The sequence below is a fragment of the Ambystoma mexicanum genome, chromosome 1p (genome assembly GCF_040938575.1).
Source record: "Ambystoma mexicanum isolate Mex_15411 chromosome 1p, UKY_AmexF1_1, whole genome shotgun sequence".
Lineage (NCBI taxonomy): Eukaryota > Metazoa > Chordata > Amphibia > Caudata > Ambystomatidae > Ambystoma > Ambystoma mexicanum.
Genome location: NC_090921.1, coordinates 553,213,609 through 553,230,906, shown reverse-complemented (window position 1 = coordinate 553,230,906; position 17,298 = coordinate 553,213,609). Strand labels below are relative to the sequence as shown.

General features: G+C 43.8%; 1 protein-coding gene across 2 annotated transcripts in view; it reads left to right on the top strand.

Moving 5' to 3' along the window:
* Positions 1-17,298, top strand: part of LOC138575469 (phospholipid-transporting ATPase IK-like) — a 1,193,252-nt gene that overhangs the window by 937,217 nt on the left and 238,737 nt on the right. For both annotated transcript variants that reach the window (XM_069649486.1, XM_069649487.1), the window contains one exon: positions 691-847. In XM_069649486.1, the coding sequence (XP_069505587.1) occupies positions 691-847 (157 nt within the window). The remainder of the gene's footprint in view (positions 1-690; positions 848-17,298) is intronic.

Sequence of the window (17,298 nt, the reverse complement as noted above, 5' to 3'; positions counted from 1 at the left end):
TGGCTTTTTAAAACGTCTCTGGTAAGGAGATTCACATGTGGAGGGAAAATCTATTTGCCAAGAAAAACAATTCTTCAATGATGGCCGCCATGAAAACAGGCAGCGAAACTCAACAAAGATCACCTCTGTTTTCATGTCAGAGGGTAAAACAGAGGAGGCATAGCCAGCAGCGAGGAGCAAAGCAATCCCAGTGGCAGGTGAGTTTATATAGTTTAATTTGAGGTGTCTCTGGGAAGCGAGGAGATGGGAGTGGTGGGGAGCAGGCAAGTCAGAGAGCAGATGCCATATTGTTCTGAACACAGGATTGTATTGATAGATAGCGCGCGCGTTTTAATTGATAGATAGCGCGCGCGTTTCCAGAAACCTGATTGGCTCATGTAGGTTTTTTCCCAGCTCTACCAGTCTTTCAGAGGAACTGGATGCCTGGTAACCTATCGCACCCGGTGGCAAACCAGGTTCTTTTCTGACAGGGCACTAGGCCACTGAGAAACGTAGTTGATGAAGCTGGTGATGGGTATGTGTGCACTTCACAGAAGACAATCGGCAGCCTGGTCTGCATTCTTAGCAGAGAAGCCATACATGAAATGATTGTGCGATTTGTGAGTGCAGGAAAGAGGGTGCGAGTTGGGGAGAGGGAAAGAGAAAGTGGGTCAGCGTCTGTATCACAAGATTTCTTTGTGGCTCTTGCAGGAGCTGAGTTTCTGCTGGAATCCTTATGCAGACAAGAAGTTCCGTTTTTATGACAAGGCACTGGTAGACGTGGTCCGGAGTGACGAGGGACAGGTAGTGAAGGAGTTCTTCCGGCTGCTGGCCCTCTGCCACACAGTGATGGTGGAGGAGAAAGATGGTGAGCCCTTCACTTCACTAAGTGATGAAAACGTTGATTGAATGCATGTAACCTCTTCATAATGCTGGATTAATAATATGGAAGACATAGCCTTGAATGTTTTAGTGCATTTCGTATATTGCATCAAAGTCTGCTAACGAGGTAGGTGGTAAAGAATGTGGGGAACTATTTATTTGAACATTGAAAACCACAACATTCATACTGTTGGATTCCAGGGGTCATTTGTTGGGAGTAGAGGAAAGTGAAGCATATGGGAGTATTGGTGCTTTTACCTCTACTTTCTTAGCGGGCATTATGCATGGTTCTTAAATTTCGATTTTTCACTTAAATCTTTTATTAGATGCAGGAGGAGACTGTAGCATGGAAGTACCTGATTCCCTAAAGAGACTTCCATGAGGGACTGGCTGTAGGTGCAAGGGACCCATAGTCTGTGCCTTCATGCATATGGATCTATCGACTGTAAGGCCAACACTCATATCTTCATTGGATCCCTGCACCCTAATGATGGTGGAAAAATGGGGGCAAAGCCGAACAAGGGCAAACTCCAGTAATCCATCACAGACGTGTTCTTGCTATTCACTCTGTCTTTGGGACAAGTCACCAATGCCGATAAGACTGGCCCCTTCCTTATTACTCCTCAGGAATAACCTACCTTGCCAATTGCTCATTGCAAAAATCAACCCTCACCCCTACCCCACCCCCGGGCCTCTGCTCTAGACTGTTCCCGTCAATCCCAGCTTCTCAGCACCATTAATTGTAACTCTCTGGGTGCCTCCCCTGTGCACAGTACTCCACACTTTATAAATCTCATATACACATGCGTACAGACCGCATGCATTCCTGTTTACAAAAGGTATAATCACATATCGGACAGCGATTTTCAGTAATGAAAGATCACCTGTGAAAAGAGCACTAAAATATGTTCTTTCTCTGACTTTTTAAAACAGGTACTCGAAGGGCTTTTTACCATGAACAAAAAAGTATGCACATTTTCAAATTCACAAAACCCACCTATGAAGAAAGCATTTCCTACATGTTTGGAGAAGCACAATAGACTTGTCTGCGTTAACTATGTAATGTTAGCATTTTTTTTAAACAGTGCAATATTTCTAACTGCTCTATCTGCAAGATAAACCACAGATTTACATACAACCTTTCCATTAAGACACTCGCAGCACCGCATTCCTTGAAGGCTAGTCTTAAACAATACGTTCCAAGCTGGGGAAGCATTACTGCTTCAGGTAATGCCCTGGTGCCCCTATTTACAGGCCCGAGCAAAGCGAGGGCCTGCACGCAAGCCCCAGGGCATTACCTGAAGTCGTAATACCCCCCCTCTTACCCCAGCTATTAGATCTCCGGCCCGTGAGACTGGGGTACTAACAGCATCTTTTTTGCAAGAGACTCTAATATTTAGCAAAAAGAAACCAATGACCGCCATGGAACGGCATACAAAGTTCATTCTCCCTTTCCATGGTGGCCATTTAAAAGTATCAAAAAAGGTAAACAAAGAAGATGGCCGCCATGGACCGGGAGAAGAGACTACATGTAGTCTCCCATTCTATGGAGGGCATTAAAAAGATTGAAAAAAAAAACAAATAAAATACCCGCCATGGAACAGGCGAAGGGACTGCAAGTAGATCCTTCTCCCTTTCCATGGCGTCCACTTGTGGAAGGAACACTGAGGGACGCAGCGGCGACTAGTGCCTTGTCGGGCTGGTAAGGAGCTGGTGAGTACCAATCAGATCTCTTGCAACAATCTGATTGTCCCTCACCAGGTAATAATTGAATGTAAAACTCTAAGAACAGTTTTTCCCTCCCCATTGCTTTCCCAATCTGACAATGAACTCTGTAACCTAATGCATCATTCCATCACAGCACAATATTTTCAGTTACTCTAAAAAAAGTTATGAAAACTCGATCTTTCATGATTTTCTGCACAGAGTGTTTATTTAAAGTCAAGTTTACTTTGGCACAGAAATTGACATTTTCAAAGCAGGATCCTTTTACGTTATGTGGGGATTTGAGGGATAAAATATGTTTTTTTCTCAGGTATTCCACTTTCGAACACATAAAAAAAAGAAATGTATGTATTTTAGCATTGCTGTTTAATGTAGTGTGCGTCTAGTGTCAAGGATAGCCACACGAATCCAGCAATCAAACAGGAAGTTTCAAGGATTTTATAACTAATTTTCAACAGGTGTCCAGAAACCTTTTGATGGCCACCTTAAGATGGTCTCTGTCTTCCCTTGACCTCCATGTGGGCTACCTCCACCGTAGCCGAAGCGTCCCTACTTCACTCTAATATCTCCAGAGGATAAGGTTATCGCTCAGTGTCCCCCTACTGTCTTCTCTAAGGCTCTTCTAAGCGAAGTCCTAAAGGATGTGACCTTTTCTAAGTATCGCCTTCCGAGACTTCCAACTGTTTTGATTCTTCCCTGCTCGATAGTCTGTTCTTCAAGCTTTTGGCACTCCAGTTTCTCTCTCTCTCTCTCTCTCTCTCTCTCTCTCTCTCTCTCTCTCTCTCTCTGTCTCTCTCCCTCTCTCTCTCAATCTCTTACCCTCTATATCGCTCTCTCCCTTTCTTTTCTTTCTCTCTCTCTCACACACATACACACCTTCCTCCTCTCCATGCTCCTCCGCCTGAATTGTACTGATCGTGCTCTCCTCTCTCACCACCTCAATTTGCTTTTCCATTGTTCCGCTCCTCTCCTTCTCCATGTCCTGGTCTAACTGCACTCCCTACTCCTCTCTCTCTCCCCCCTCGTGTCTTGCTCCGTGCCCTAATATCACCACACTGCTTACTCCCTCGTTCTCTCTCTCCACTACTTTCCACTTACTCCTCCACCTCCTCCGTTGCAACATTGCCACTATCTCCACATTCCCACTAGCCTCCTGAATCTCGCTCTATATAAAATTGCACCCATCTCTGCACACTCCCAAACTATCTCTAACCATCACTCTTCTTCGCTCTCTCCTTCCATGCACTCCCTCCGATCCATACAACACAACACACCACACTACTCTGTCTCAACCGTTACCATTCTCTCTCACATACAATAGTTTACACCCGTGATTTCAAAACACCACCAAGGTCTTCCCTCCACCTTTCTTGTGTGGGGTCTGTCTTTTGGTGTGGGATTGTGTTTTGTTCCTTTTGGGAGTCTGATATTCAGCGCCATTTGGCTTGTGATAACCAGTTTGTTTCTGCGGCTCTACTACAGCTTCTCTCGGTTTACTGTCCGGTGAATTTCGACCCCCCTTAACTGTTGGGCTATGCGCAGCTTCTTTGTACCTTGTAATCCTCATCAACTGTTTATGGTACGGTATGTGCATTTGTCTTATTGCTTCCAATATGTCTCCTGTCCTGCGTCCATGCATGAGCACGTTTGCATTCTGAGAGGCTGTTGATCTGAGCTATGTTATACTACTAGGGCATGTGTACCTTTTACATACAACTACTGATCTGTGCCTAGCATCTATACTACAGCTATACTCCTTCCCTGTGGCTGCCATGGTTACAGTGTGGCCAGTTCTTATGCTGGAGAAGAGGTAGCCTCCGATTGGACTGTTAATGTGCACCTTGAATTGCCACGTGTTTATTACTCCAATTTCAGCAATGGTGAAGGGAGTAACGAGTAAGGGGTTCTTGAATGGAGTAACCTTGCTTATTGCGACCGCTGCTGTGGCAGCGTATAAGCTTTGGGTTGTGATCACGATTAAGGGGTGGGGATGATCAGAGATTCTGAATCAGTTCATTTCAGTTTGGTGGAACACAGATGTGCCTGGGCCTTGAGCCCCAAAACCACTTAAAATGGGACTGCATGGGGCCATAACAGCACTCTCTCTTTGATCCACAGGACAGAATAGTACAGCACTGACACATAACAAGAGGGAAAGGCATGACACAATGCTACCACCAAGAGAGAAGACGATCACAGAAATACCATCAAACGTCAGCACCTCATAGTGCAATCACTGACTGACATAACGATCGCATCGCTGTGAACCGATAGCATCCAGGCCTGCAGTCACCAGCACACAGCGCTACCATTCAACATCAGGAGTGGCAGTGACCACAGCATCACAGCGCGGTGTCAGACCAGCACAGCATAGCAGGCCCAACACCACAGAACACTGACATGTGACCACGTGACACGAACTACAAAAGGAGTGGGTTATGAAAACAAAACGACACAGGAACAGTTATCTGGCAGTAGCAGTAAGCATTACCCAAAGCCACGGGAATGATGCTATCTTATGGGAAGAGCCATCACACCAGCAGGGGAGCACAACACTGCCTAAAACCACGGGGTCAGAGGCGCCGTCAGGATTTGCTCTCATTTCCTGCACTAAGAGTAGGATAAGGGCGGCCGGTATGCTTGTGTCTACTTAGCCTGCTTTACCTCGCCTGCCTCTGCAGTTTTATATTACAATTGAGAGTTTCCACATAAGGCCTTTTTATCCGGTGCAGGTGATGAGAACTCGGTTGTGCTCAGCTGTTCCAACAACGGGCGCATTTTTCCACGAAATGGCCGCTTTGAAGTTCGCAGAACATCTTTTCTTCACCGTCGCAGCTCTTTCAGCTCAAGGGCGGCCACAGGGCTCTCGAACAATGAGCTAATAGTTCGCTTTGTCTGCTAATACACACCTCAGCATTGCCTGAGCTGTCACACAATGCGCCTTTCATTCACAAGGCCCATAGTTCCATGAGTGTTGAGAAGGATGGCCGGGGATTAATCTTTCAGTGTTTATCCAAGGAGGCTTAACAAGACACGGCAAGCACTAACGGCCAAAATACAGGAGGGCGGCTTTAGGAATCTGATAGGCCAGAGAGGGGCCTGGAATCGGCTCGCGTGCTGTAGTACATGAGTAGGCCCTGCAGACAGTAACCCAATCCATCTCTGAACAGTCCTGCTTTACAGGGGAGCAGCTGTAGCGGGGGCCCTGTTAGAGGTAAGATAGGTCGGCCCTTGTGGTGAAAGGCGGAGTCACCCCTCCAGGGATTACAAGAATGAATTTCTCATTCTGCCATCACGATTCGCCGCTTCCGTGTTAAATAGAATTTCCGGCACCATTATTTGTTTTGGTGCAATCACACCGCACTAGAATTGTCTACCTTCCTATGTTTTAATCTCTACACCAGTGGTCTGCACCTGTGGCTCTCCAGATATTTTGGTCTATGACTCCCATCATTTCTCTCCATTGACTCAGCTGTCTAGGGCTGATGGAGAGACATTGCAGTCGCTGCTCTATGCGTATCTGTATCAGTTACCCCGTGACACGTGGATTCCTTCTTGATGTAGCAGCTTATTCAATTTATTTTGACATATTTGTTTTACTGCTATTTCCACTGTAACTAAAGAGGGTCAACCTTTCCATATCTTCTCAATGAAATGGTGCGTTTTTCAGTTATATCTTCATTGATTCGTTATCAAAATATAGCAAGTTTGAAGACAACTACAAAAACTTAAATCATCAACACGGAATCATGCACGCACCCAGTTTTCATTGATGGAAAGAGGAATACATCAACAGACGTCATTTCCACCCCCGGCATCTCTCAGCCACTGACTGAACACTTGAAGGCCATTGTCACATCGACAGAGCGTAATCTGCAATTATAATTGGTCATTTTTAACATACTTAACACCACAGGTTTCTAAGCATGGCCCCAGGGTTCGAACCTGTGTTGCTCTGTATCATCTAGCTTCCACGGCCAGCGCGTTGCCCCTGAGCTATCCTCTCGAGGGGCACATTTTCGAAGTCACCGTAAATTATGCAGAGGAGACCTGTCACATGTGAACGTATGTGCAAAAGACGTCCCATCTGCGTAATTTTCATGCAGTGCAGAAGGGAGGTGTAAAGATGAGGCGACTCCGAAGTGCAAACTGAGTAAACACCGCCTAGCACTGGCATGGATTTTGCTGGACAGATTGCAGAGGAATGAATCTACAGCATGTATGGCAGCAGGAAAGCGGCATGCAGGTGTGAAGGCTGTCGCATTTGTAAGATGGAGAGGAGGAATTGTAAATTGCGATCCATGCTCCCTCTCCACCATACAACTGCATGAAGTAACATAAATGCGTACACGTTTAACGCGTGCTTTTCATGCATGCATTTGATGTTACCCCTCTACGAAGATGAGCCCCAAGGTGTTCTAATGTAAGCCCGCAAGCGCTGATTGTTCACCAGCTCCTCCGAGAACCAAATACCTTTCAGGCTCAAGGGTGCATTGTCTCAAATTCTGCAGAATTCTATAAATACATCTGAACAATAATAAAAAACGCAAGGATATGATATCGTTATTGTAATAACTGGGAGTAATATCCGAAGGTGAGAGAAAGCGTTATCTGCCAGTGTTTCTCCATGGAAATGTATATTCCATCACATTAACTTTGTTATAGAACTTGTGTAGTGCACACATGCACATGACCAAATGGAAGCTGGTTTTGAGGCGAGGGGCATGGCATTAGTGTGGGGAAGTAGTGGGGGTATATGATTCGGACCAACTAGTACGATTTTCACGGCCTTATACAAGTGTTGGTAATAGAAAGGACACAGGAGTGGGGCCGGGCGTTCCAGACTGTGGGGGCCAAAACTAAGAATACCTGACTGCCATGCCATTGTGTCTGAAAAGTGGCAGTTTAAAAGAAGAGGAAAGAGAAGTCCTACCAGAGGGGTGGTGGTGGCGCAGTCTGCCTTTAATGTAAGAGCACCAAAACCATAGAAGGCACAGTTGGTCTCCCAAAGGAAACCAGAGGCGATTCAGTGCTTCACCAGCCCCCACTGCAGAGAGCAGAGATGGGTGAAGCAAGGTCAGACCTTCAGGTCCCAGCAAGAGGTGGGCGGTGGCGAACAAGTAAATCTCCTGATGAGCTAGAGAGGAAGAACAAGCTAGATGGAATTCCCAGGGTGCACAGTGGAGGCGATGGTGAAAGGCCAGGGGATTGTGGTGGTCATAGGGATGGAAAGGAAGTATTTGCCTGAGCTGTTTCAGATGGTAGAAGCGGAATACTGTCAGATCATTGAAAGTGTTAGGCAAGAGGCAATTGGAATGCCTGCCCCGTAGACGGAAGGAACATGAATCAGGGCAGTGCCTATGTGAGGATGCCCGCAAGAAGAGCTCCAGCGTTGTCAACTGTAGTTTTCTACAAGGACCTCAGTCTAGTTAGTTTTAAGTTTAGGTCAGTGACTGCTCATTTACTTATCTACAACTTCCATGCAGTCTGTTGGGGGTAACACCCAGGCATGGTGGAAGTTTGTGGACATGGAGGGCCCAGCTCCCTACCCCAGTATACACGGAGGACTCAGTCAATGGCACGTTCAAACTGTGGTTTATTACAGCCAAAACCAAAATGGATCGATACAAGAACTCAGAAAAATTCCAGCATGTCACACAGTAAATGGCGCGCAGGCCTCTTTTGTTAAAAAAACACGTCACTACTCCATCATTTCTTGAGCTGTTCTCCAAAAACCTATCGCAGTGTGGGATTGGCTGTCAGGAGTATGATAACCCATATTGGTACCTATATGTGTTATTCTACTGGCTCTTGCATGTCAGGTGGCTGGCCTGTCCCTTCCCCAACATCTAACTTACTACATTGTTTCAGAATAATGAGCTTACCATTGGTTCTCACAGGTTGCCTTGCACCCCTAGGGTGCTAAACTGTGATTGGCTAGAGCTGACGTCCCCAGGCCTGGGACACAAAATGGTTTTCAGCTCACTTTGCGCCTTCTCAAGGTGATGTGAACGATTATGTGTCTGTATTGTAACCTGTGTGCACAACCTTTGCCTAAGAGACCATGTCCCACTCGCCACAACACTTTGTTGCACATTTGTTGCACACTTGTTCCAGCTTGGGCCTGGCTGTCTGGTGTCGGCTTCCCTTTCTCACCACAGATCACTGTCCATTGTCTGCTTCAGCTGCACCAAGTGTTTGGAGACCATGCAATCGATCTCTGCAGCTCTGAATTATGAGGATTTAGTCACTTTCTCTGCAGCTGGTCCCTTTGTTGTCTGGGGATTGGAATGTCTTCATATCTCTTAACCTTGGATGTGGGTTCTGTCTCGCACATCCTGCTCGCTGTCCAGCCAGAATCGGCCTAATTTGTCTCCTGCTCAACGTTTTTGAAGCCTGCTGTAATTTTCCTTAACTTTATAATGCGGTTTCTACATTGTCCATGTTATACTAAATTCTCTGAGTCAGCTATATGTGGTCTGATCAGGTTCCATATATGCTGCTGTATGTTCACGCAACTATTTGGCTTTAAGCATCAGCAAGCACGCTCAGGATCTCTTATGCCTTGCAGTTTCTGCGTTACTGCATTTGGCTAATGGCAATAATAATAAAAGCAATGACAGTATGCATATGTGTCTGTCCACTAACTATAGAACTGTACGCTTTTGTTCTTCATGTATTTGAGTGTGTGTTTGTGTTTTGCAGTGAGGATTGAACATGTGCTTCATGTCTAACACTGCTAAGTCGTGGTGTCTCTAAGAGCGTCAGAAACATGGCTTCTTGGTGCTTAGTCCAGGCTGTTCATATAGGTGTCTCTGACCATGGTCTGTGGCTCTTCATTCACACATGGATAGATTTGTACCACACCTGGCTGGCTCAGAGTGTACCAGTGTATTTGTCCATCATTGGCGCATTTGGGATCGTCTGAAATAGAATGGGTGGTTGCAGTATTTTCTGGCCTTTCGTCTTGTCATGAACTTGGTGGGTGTGTGGTCTTAGTATCCCAGCTCCCTCTTCAAGTACTGTAAATTGGCATAGCTTTGGCTGAAGCAATAGCTTGGTGTTATCTGCACATCTAGAAACCCAAAAACAAAGGATGACTGAACCTAGCAAATACATAGACATAAACATTAAACAGTACAGGTGTCAGGGAAGACCCCTGAAGAACTCCACAGGAGAGGTATCAAGTAGAGGCCATGCAAGGGGTTATATAGAAGATGCAGTGTACTTAGAAAGCAATAAACTGAGCCGGGTACTGGTCGATTCCACTGATGACCCTCACCAGAAGGTGACGAAGCAAGATGTTATGATCAATGGTGTCAAATGATGCAGTCAAGTCACAGCAATCATGGAAATGAGACTGCTTACATTACTGGTTAAGCAAGGGTCCTATATAATAGTCATTAAGACTGATTCATAGCCTTGGGCTAGTCAGAAGCTTTAAGAATGATTGCTCTTAAGATAAGATCCGTTCTCTTAGGGCTGCCTAATTAGGATCACTTTTAGTTTGTGTAGATTCCTGTTTAATCAATGATGTTTACACATTTTATCTGCAATACATGGTGTGCATTCCTGCCGCTTTTCCTTATTTCCATTATTTCCATTATGATATTTCCCTTCAATGAAGAGAAGAAGTTTATATAACTTTGATATCTCATGCTTTGTACAAATGTAACTTATCTTTTCAGTAAGCCCAACAAAAGGTCAACGTCTCAGACTTCTCTTTGGCCAAGAGAGTAAACAAATATTGTATTATCAGATTATGCATGTCCTATAAGCAGTGAGAGGGTTGCATCATAGTCAAGTGTAAAACAGTCTCCAAATATATTACTTGGGTTTTGTACATTGCATTGAAATCAATGTCTGATTCCTTTAATAGAAAGAACACAAACAGTTTAGCTACATGAACCCACCTACATGGTCTGAATATTTGTTGGCAATGTTAGCAGCTGATAGTGCTGAAGTGAGCATTAAAATAATGTGACAATGGGCTTTCTTACATAAATCATCATTCCACAAAGGGTTTGATACACAAGACTTACATTTTTTGAATCGGCAACTATCTAATTATTCTACATTCTTTTTAGAACGTTTTGCAGAAGTATCTCCAGTTTGTTGATAACTGTTGAATTCTGAATCTAGAGTGCAAAGATTCCCAGCACATTCTATGTTGACATTCACAGCTAACATTTCTAACAAAGCGGAAGCACGATTTATTTATTATTATTATTTTTTATTATCAAATGTTATGTTTGATTAGACAAACTTTTCATTATGCAGTTCATTAAAATTTGTTGAGAGAAGTAAAAAAAAGAAAACGTGACATCTGCTACTCAGTGTCCTTCTGAATCTCTATCCAAAATTTGATGGCCGTTGAGATTAAAGGATAGTTCCGGGACTTTTTTTTTATTGTCCCTACGGTTCGGCCATGTGTTTTTAGGCATAACTCGGTAGATCGTAGAAAACTTTCCTATGGACCTTACCCGACTTTTCGTCCATTATCGCACTCGAAATCAGCCGCCATTTTCTGATAATCCTATCATTTCCCCCCATCGACCTGGCTCACCTGCTTTTGCGGCACTAAATCAAATCCCCCGCCCCTGAAACAGACTTTATCAAAACATTCATATTCCCCGCCTCTATCCGTGACGTGACTGTGCTGCGTAGGCAAACGCGCCCAGGCGTCTTCTACGCGACTACACACAGAACCCGGAAATCAACACAGATTAGCTCACAACACAGCGCGCCACAATTTGGAGTATGAAAATGTACTTTTAAATCAAACCGCAAGATTGTAAATTTGGTAAAGTACATTTATTTGACATCAAATGTTTTGAGAATATTCAGCGATTTTCATTTTTATTTGCTCACGTTCCAAAAAGTTCGTTTTGAGGCACGCGATGTTCCTTTGCTGTACACAGGGTCTTAGATCATCTCACAATACAGCGCCACAATTCGGAATATGAAACTGTGGTTTAAAAGCAAACGGCAAGATTGTACATTTGGCAAAGTACATTTATTGGACATCAAATGTTTAGAGAATATTCAGCGATTTGCATTTTTCTTTGCTCTCGATCCAAAATAGTTCGTCTTGAGGCAAGCGATGTTCGTGTGCAGTACACAGGGTGTTGGTTTACGATAAAATAAGCTCTTCGGTCGCACTGATAATCGCATGGCTGTTCCAACAACGAGGCACTAGGCCACCACAGCGGTCTGTATGTTGCATCTAGCCGTTAGTACCGCGTAAGGGCATACTTGTACTTGGCGATCGTCCCATAAAATGGTCAGGGTGGTAACGTTGTTCACGCGGAGAAGCAGCTGGCGGTTGAAAAAGCCATCCGCCGGTGTCTGGTACTCGTGACACATACAATAATGAATGATGTACCTGTTTGAAAAACATAAAAAATGAAATTAGTCTCACCATCAGATCTTTATTAAAATTATTCATTTTATATATTAGGTCGGGAAATTATTTCATAGCTAGGACAGTGCAACTGGGTATTATACGTCATTTCCAGTAACCCACCCCCTCTCCTCCGCCTTTTTCAGAGCCGCCTGAGCGCCAGTGGACCACTTCGTCACTGATATGATATAATATGGCATTTGCAACGCGCCTATACACAACAGGGGTTGACAGGGAGGCAGTGCAGGTGGAGAGTGGAAGGGCCCAGGACCGAGGTCGCAGACAGTGGACCAGTTGTAGCAGGGGAGAGGGAGAGAGAAAGCAGAAGCGAAGAGGAAGGTTTTGAGGTGCTTCCGTAAAAGGAGATGGTTCTCCTCAAGATAGTGCGCGGTACAAAACAATATGCCACATAGAACGAACAAGTACAACTTAACCCGTCTTTAAAGCTACTGTATAGTAATTAAATTGCGGTATCAACTCATCTAAAGAGTTACTTACATTATATTTGCATTTTCCATTGTGTCTGTGCGTAGGGCAGCCCCGAAATACCACTCCTTCTATGCCGACGTTATTTCTTCTAATGAACGAACATTAAATGGCTATCGTTTCTGAAATTTTATTCATTATCGTTTCTTACGTTATTGCACCACACCCCCAAAAAGAAGTCTTTCGGGATGGTCCCGGCCTGTCAAGGTCAAATAACAATAGAACCTTATACTGAGTCGTGGGCCATTCCGGCACCTGAGCAAAAAATCAAAGCAGCTGACCTTCACTTTGAACGAGCACACATTCCTAGTTAGCTACATTCAGTGTAAGGCCATCTCACAGGACTTGAAATTTACACTCCATCTTTGCATTTTGTCTGCGTGCTTTGCAGCCCCAGAGAACCATAAATACGGAGACATTCTATATTTTTTAAAAATGATTTATATTACTGTTTGGTTTAATTTAATGCGCAAATGAACAAGGTTGGATAGACACATTGCATGTACACTGAGCAATCACTTTTATTTACACATTACATAGATACACATATTCAATGGGCCTGCAACATGAGGAGACTCGAGAGAACAGACAATCAAATTACAATCATTTAAACCGTGATGTGTATTTCTCAATGAGCTCTGCTTTAGGTGGACATGGAACAGAGGCAATGTTGGGTGGCAATGCAGTTGTCCCCTGCACAGGTTCGTTCACAACTCCATTTATGTGCCTATCTAGGACGTCAACAATAAGTCTCTCAATAAACTCATATTGCATATCCTCAAACACTGGTTTGATCACCCATTGTTTACTTCTTTTAGTGAAGGCCTTATTGTAGCGAAGCGTCCCTAAAGTTCCGGTCGTCCTACTTTGTTGACGGCCAACATTATGGTTATGTGCCAAGACCGCTAGAAGAGTCCGATTTATCATGCCCTCCATGCCGAAATGCAATCGTTTTGGCCTGTACTTTAGGCACATATTGTGGAACACCTCCAAATCTCCTGTGTGGCAGAATTCCGTGAGTCCCCTCAAATCTCTTGTTATAGTTTTATCAAATACAATCTTTTCAATGGCTTTGTGAGTGGGTGATGAAGGAATCAACCACTTCTTCTTCCGTGCCTCCTCTGTGGACAAATGGCCATGTTCACAATTGTGGAAATGTTGGTTTGTGGTCCAGCGGTGAACGTTGCTACAGTGTAGCATTACTGACCGCCATTTTTCCAGTAGAATTTCCAACAACCCTCCACATGTTTTTGAGCTCCACCAAAGATGGTTGCTGATTGACTTGGACCACTGTGAAATACCTTGCATATCTTTTTTTTTACCTGCAGCCGACATTTTTTTATTGATTGTTTTTGCAAGATGCCAAACGTCAAATTGGTGATTTATATTTTTGTACTCTTCTCTCATTGTCTTGGCAATTGAAACGTGTCTGTCCATGGCTATCAGGTCGATCACCATTCCCCGCGATTGTAGTTCTTGCAATGATGCTACAAAGCCAACTTTCTCCATGGCCACTGAGGATGTGCTTTGTGACACCTGCACGACCACCGAACTCACAATTTTCTTACTTTCCATGTCCTGAAAGTGGTAGGTGCAGTACTTGGCTGAAAATCCTGGGCTGTCGCACTGTCCATCACCGGCTAGCCTGAACCGTTTGCCCGCGAATGTACTATCAATAGACATTTTTTCCATTCTCCAAGCTTCGCTAATGGCTGGAAATAGATAATCGGTTTGGTATTTGTAGAACTGAGTTTTCGCAATGAAATGGATTCCCACAAACTGAAAGAAAGACTCTAACTTTTTAAAACTTGAACCACTAAAAAGTGCAGCCGCTGCACAAAGTAGATTGCCTGCTGGCAGTTGCCCCAGCATGGGTTGTGCAGACCATGAGAAAGGATGATATTTTGTACAGGTGGCATGTATTTTAAGGTTAGTGCCTCGAATTGCACGAGTCACATTAATCAATGGCTCCCCACATACTTCCCCACCAACTGAATGCCCACATTTCATCCGAATAATAATATCAATCAAACAACTATCGAATACAATGAATTTGGCCTCTTTCCTTATACTGTCACTCTGCATCCCAGCTGGTTCGGCCTGTAACGTTGAGGACATGTCACTCACATGAAAGGTAGAATCTCTGATATCGTCTTCCGCTATGTTCAGTGATATTGATGGTGTTTCATTGTCGTCCACTTCATTCTCTTCCATTGCAACATCTGTTCCTTCTCCGGCGATGGGTGAATAAAACAATTTCTTCAACTTTCTCGCGGTCTTAGTTTTTGCGGGTGTGGATTCTGTGAATTGATCTCCGACTGCATCCGAACTACCAGGAGGACATTCACTATCGATGGCTGGATGTGGTATAGCTCCGTTGTCAATCACTTCATATTCTTCCCATTGGCACGATGCATCTCCAGTCTCGAGTCCCTGCCAAAAGGTTTGACAAGCAACATCTCTCGTTCGCTTCACTGTCTGTGTAGATCTAGTTCGTACACCCACTCGCAACTAGAGGACAGATTGGAAAAGGGATGTTCAGTTTAAACACAACTTACAGTATTGAACTATTAACAGTGAAAAACAACATAATATAGTGACCAGGACACTAACCTTCTTTTGCTTTCTTTTCTTTGAAACTTTCTTGCCTCGAACTTCAACATCGGGACGCTGTTGCTCCGACTCATGTGTGCATGTCTCCACTTCCTCTTGCGCTGCAACGACTATATTTTCATGATAAGCACATCCATCACGCACTGACGCTCCATCGACTCCCTGAAACATAGAACTTTCATTAGTATGTATAATAATATTGAAAACACAAAATGTACTTGGGGACCAAAACCCACGTACATCTCAATAGCAAAACACGAATGAACGCTTTGTGTAGAACATTCAAACGACAATTATTCACGCATTGTTGATCTAGTTAGATGGAACTGTCAAGATCCATACCTCGGGCTCCTCATAGACTTCCATTGATGATATAATTGAAGATGATGCTTCAGTAACTCCCTGAAACACAGTAATTGCATTAGTATGGTTTTCTATTTTGTTAAAAAGAACATACACTTTGTGCAGGCGTCAATGGCTCATCTAAATAGACCTGCACAAATGATCAGTTGTCTAAAATAAATAATGGATATCTAAATATGATTCGATTTGCTCGATCGTTGGAAGTGTCACCACCCAGAAATCTGCATCAACTACTAGGGGTGATGTTCTTGTAGAAGAAGCTCCGTCATCTCCCTGAAACATAGTACTTGCGTTAATAAAGAAGGAAGTATAGCGGATGTAATCACGTCATATGATTTCGCTTGATCGAACTGTCAGTATCCATACCTCGAAATGCATAAGAACATCAAGGGACGATGTAACTGCGGTGCACACTTCTGCAAGCTGTTGCGCCGACCCGTAACTGCATGCTCCCCCTTCTTCTTGGACTAATGCTCCATCGACTCCCTGAAACATAGGACTTTCATTAGTAATGAACACAATATTGAAAAAAGAAGACACATAGGAGGGCGACGACAGAAGGACATATCAATGGCTAAAAACGAAAGAAACATTGTGTGTAACAATCACGCTACAAGAATGCAAGATCTGATGATCTCCATCGATGGAACTGTCCGGAAACGAGCATCTGAGTGACATCAACGGTTGTCATCAATGCGTTGGACTCCTCAGCATCTCCCTGAAAGACAGTACTTGCATTATTTTGGATAACAATAATTATAACTGAAAACAAAGACTAGAGGACGAGTACAAGGGTGTACCATTAGGTAAAATAAACGATAAATTAAAACTATTGATTTACATGCCTAAAACAAGTCAGTGGCAGAATAGCCAAGTAAGATTACCCGATAGGCGCTTGAAGTGGCTGATGACTGCAATAACGACACGGATGGAGAATCTTCCGCCTTCATATTGAGTGGATACATAAATGGGGAAATTATTGTTAGCTAATGCTACACACTACCGCAAGGCCGAGAGATAAATACGTAAACTTGACTCACCAGTGGAGGGATGTGGACGAATAGAGTGGGAATAGCGGTTGAGAGCAATTTTCGCCTCGCTCGCGGTGTGTTCTTCTTTATTAGCAATGATGTGGAGTACATGTCTGAGCTAAAGTGCCTGCTGCAGATGCGGTATCGATCACCCCTCTTGTCCGCAAAGACTTCTAGGACTCTACTTTCAAGCTCAGACGGTGGATATCCGCAATATCGGAACCATTCTCTTATCTGATCTATAGTCTTAGGGAAAACATGCATTATAGTACCTTCAGATTTATTATGGGTCTTCGAAGGGCAACCGCCAATGGAACAGGCAGGCATTGTGGAAAGTTCTGAAAAGTAAAGATCAACAATTCTCTATGAATACCAATGTGTTAAACAATTAAATGACACATAAGAGGTTCAATGCAAGGTTCGTTTTGGTTCTTGGAACTATACACGTTATTCACATGCGGATAAGTATTTGAATAACTTTAAAAAAATAGAAAAATAATTTGACTAAACTCAGAACATGTGACTAGTTCCTTGCATGTTCTGTCTTGAACGAAAAGAAATTGGACGCAAAATGATTATGGTACATGGCCTTACCTTGACGAACAAACACTTAGATGCAGGGATCAGAGTAGTTTCTTGTCGTAGAACAGGGAACAGTTCACAGGTTGCAAACTGACGAGTTTCCTTGAAGTGGTCACGGAAGTTCACAGAGACGAAGAGCAGATAACCAGCACCTTCACGGGTTGACTAGCAAAGCGCAAAGAAGTTCTCATTAGAAATATGAAGTGGGTTATAAAGAATTCGAAACAGGGGTGT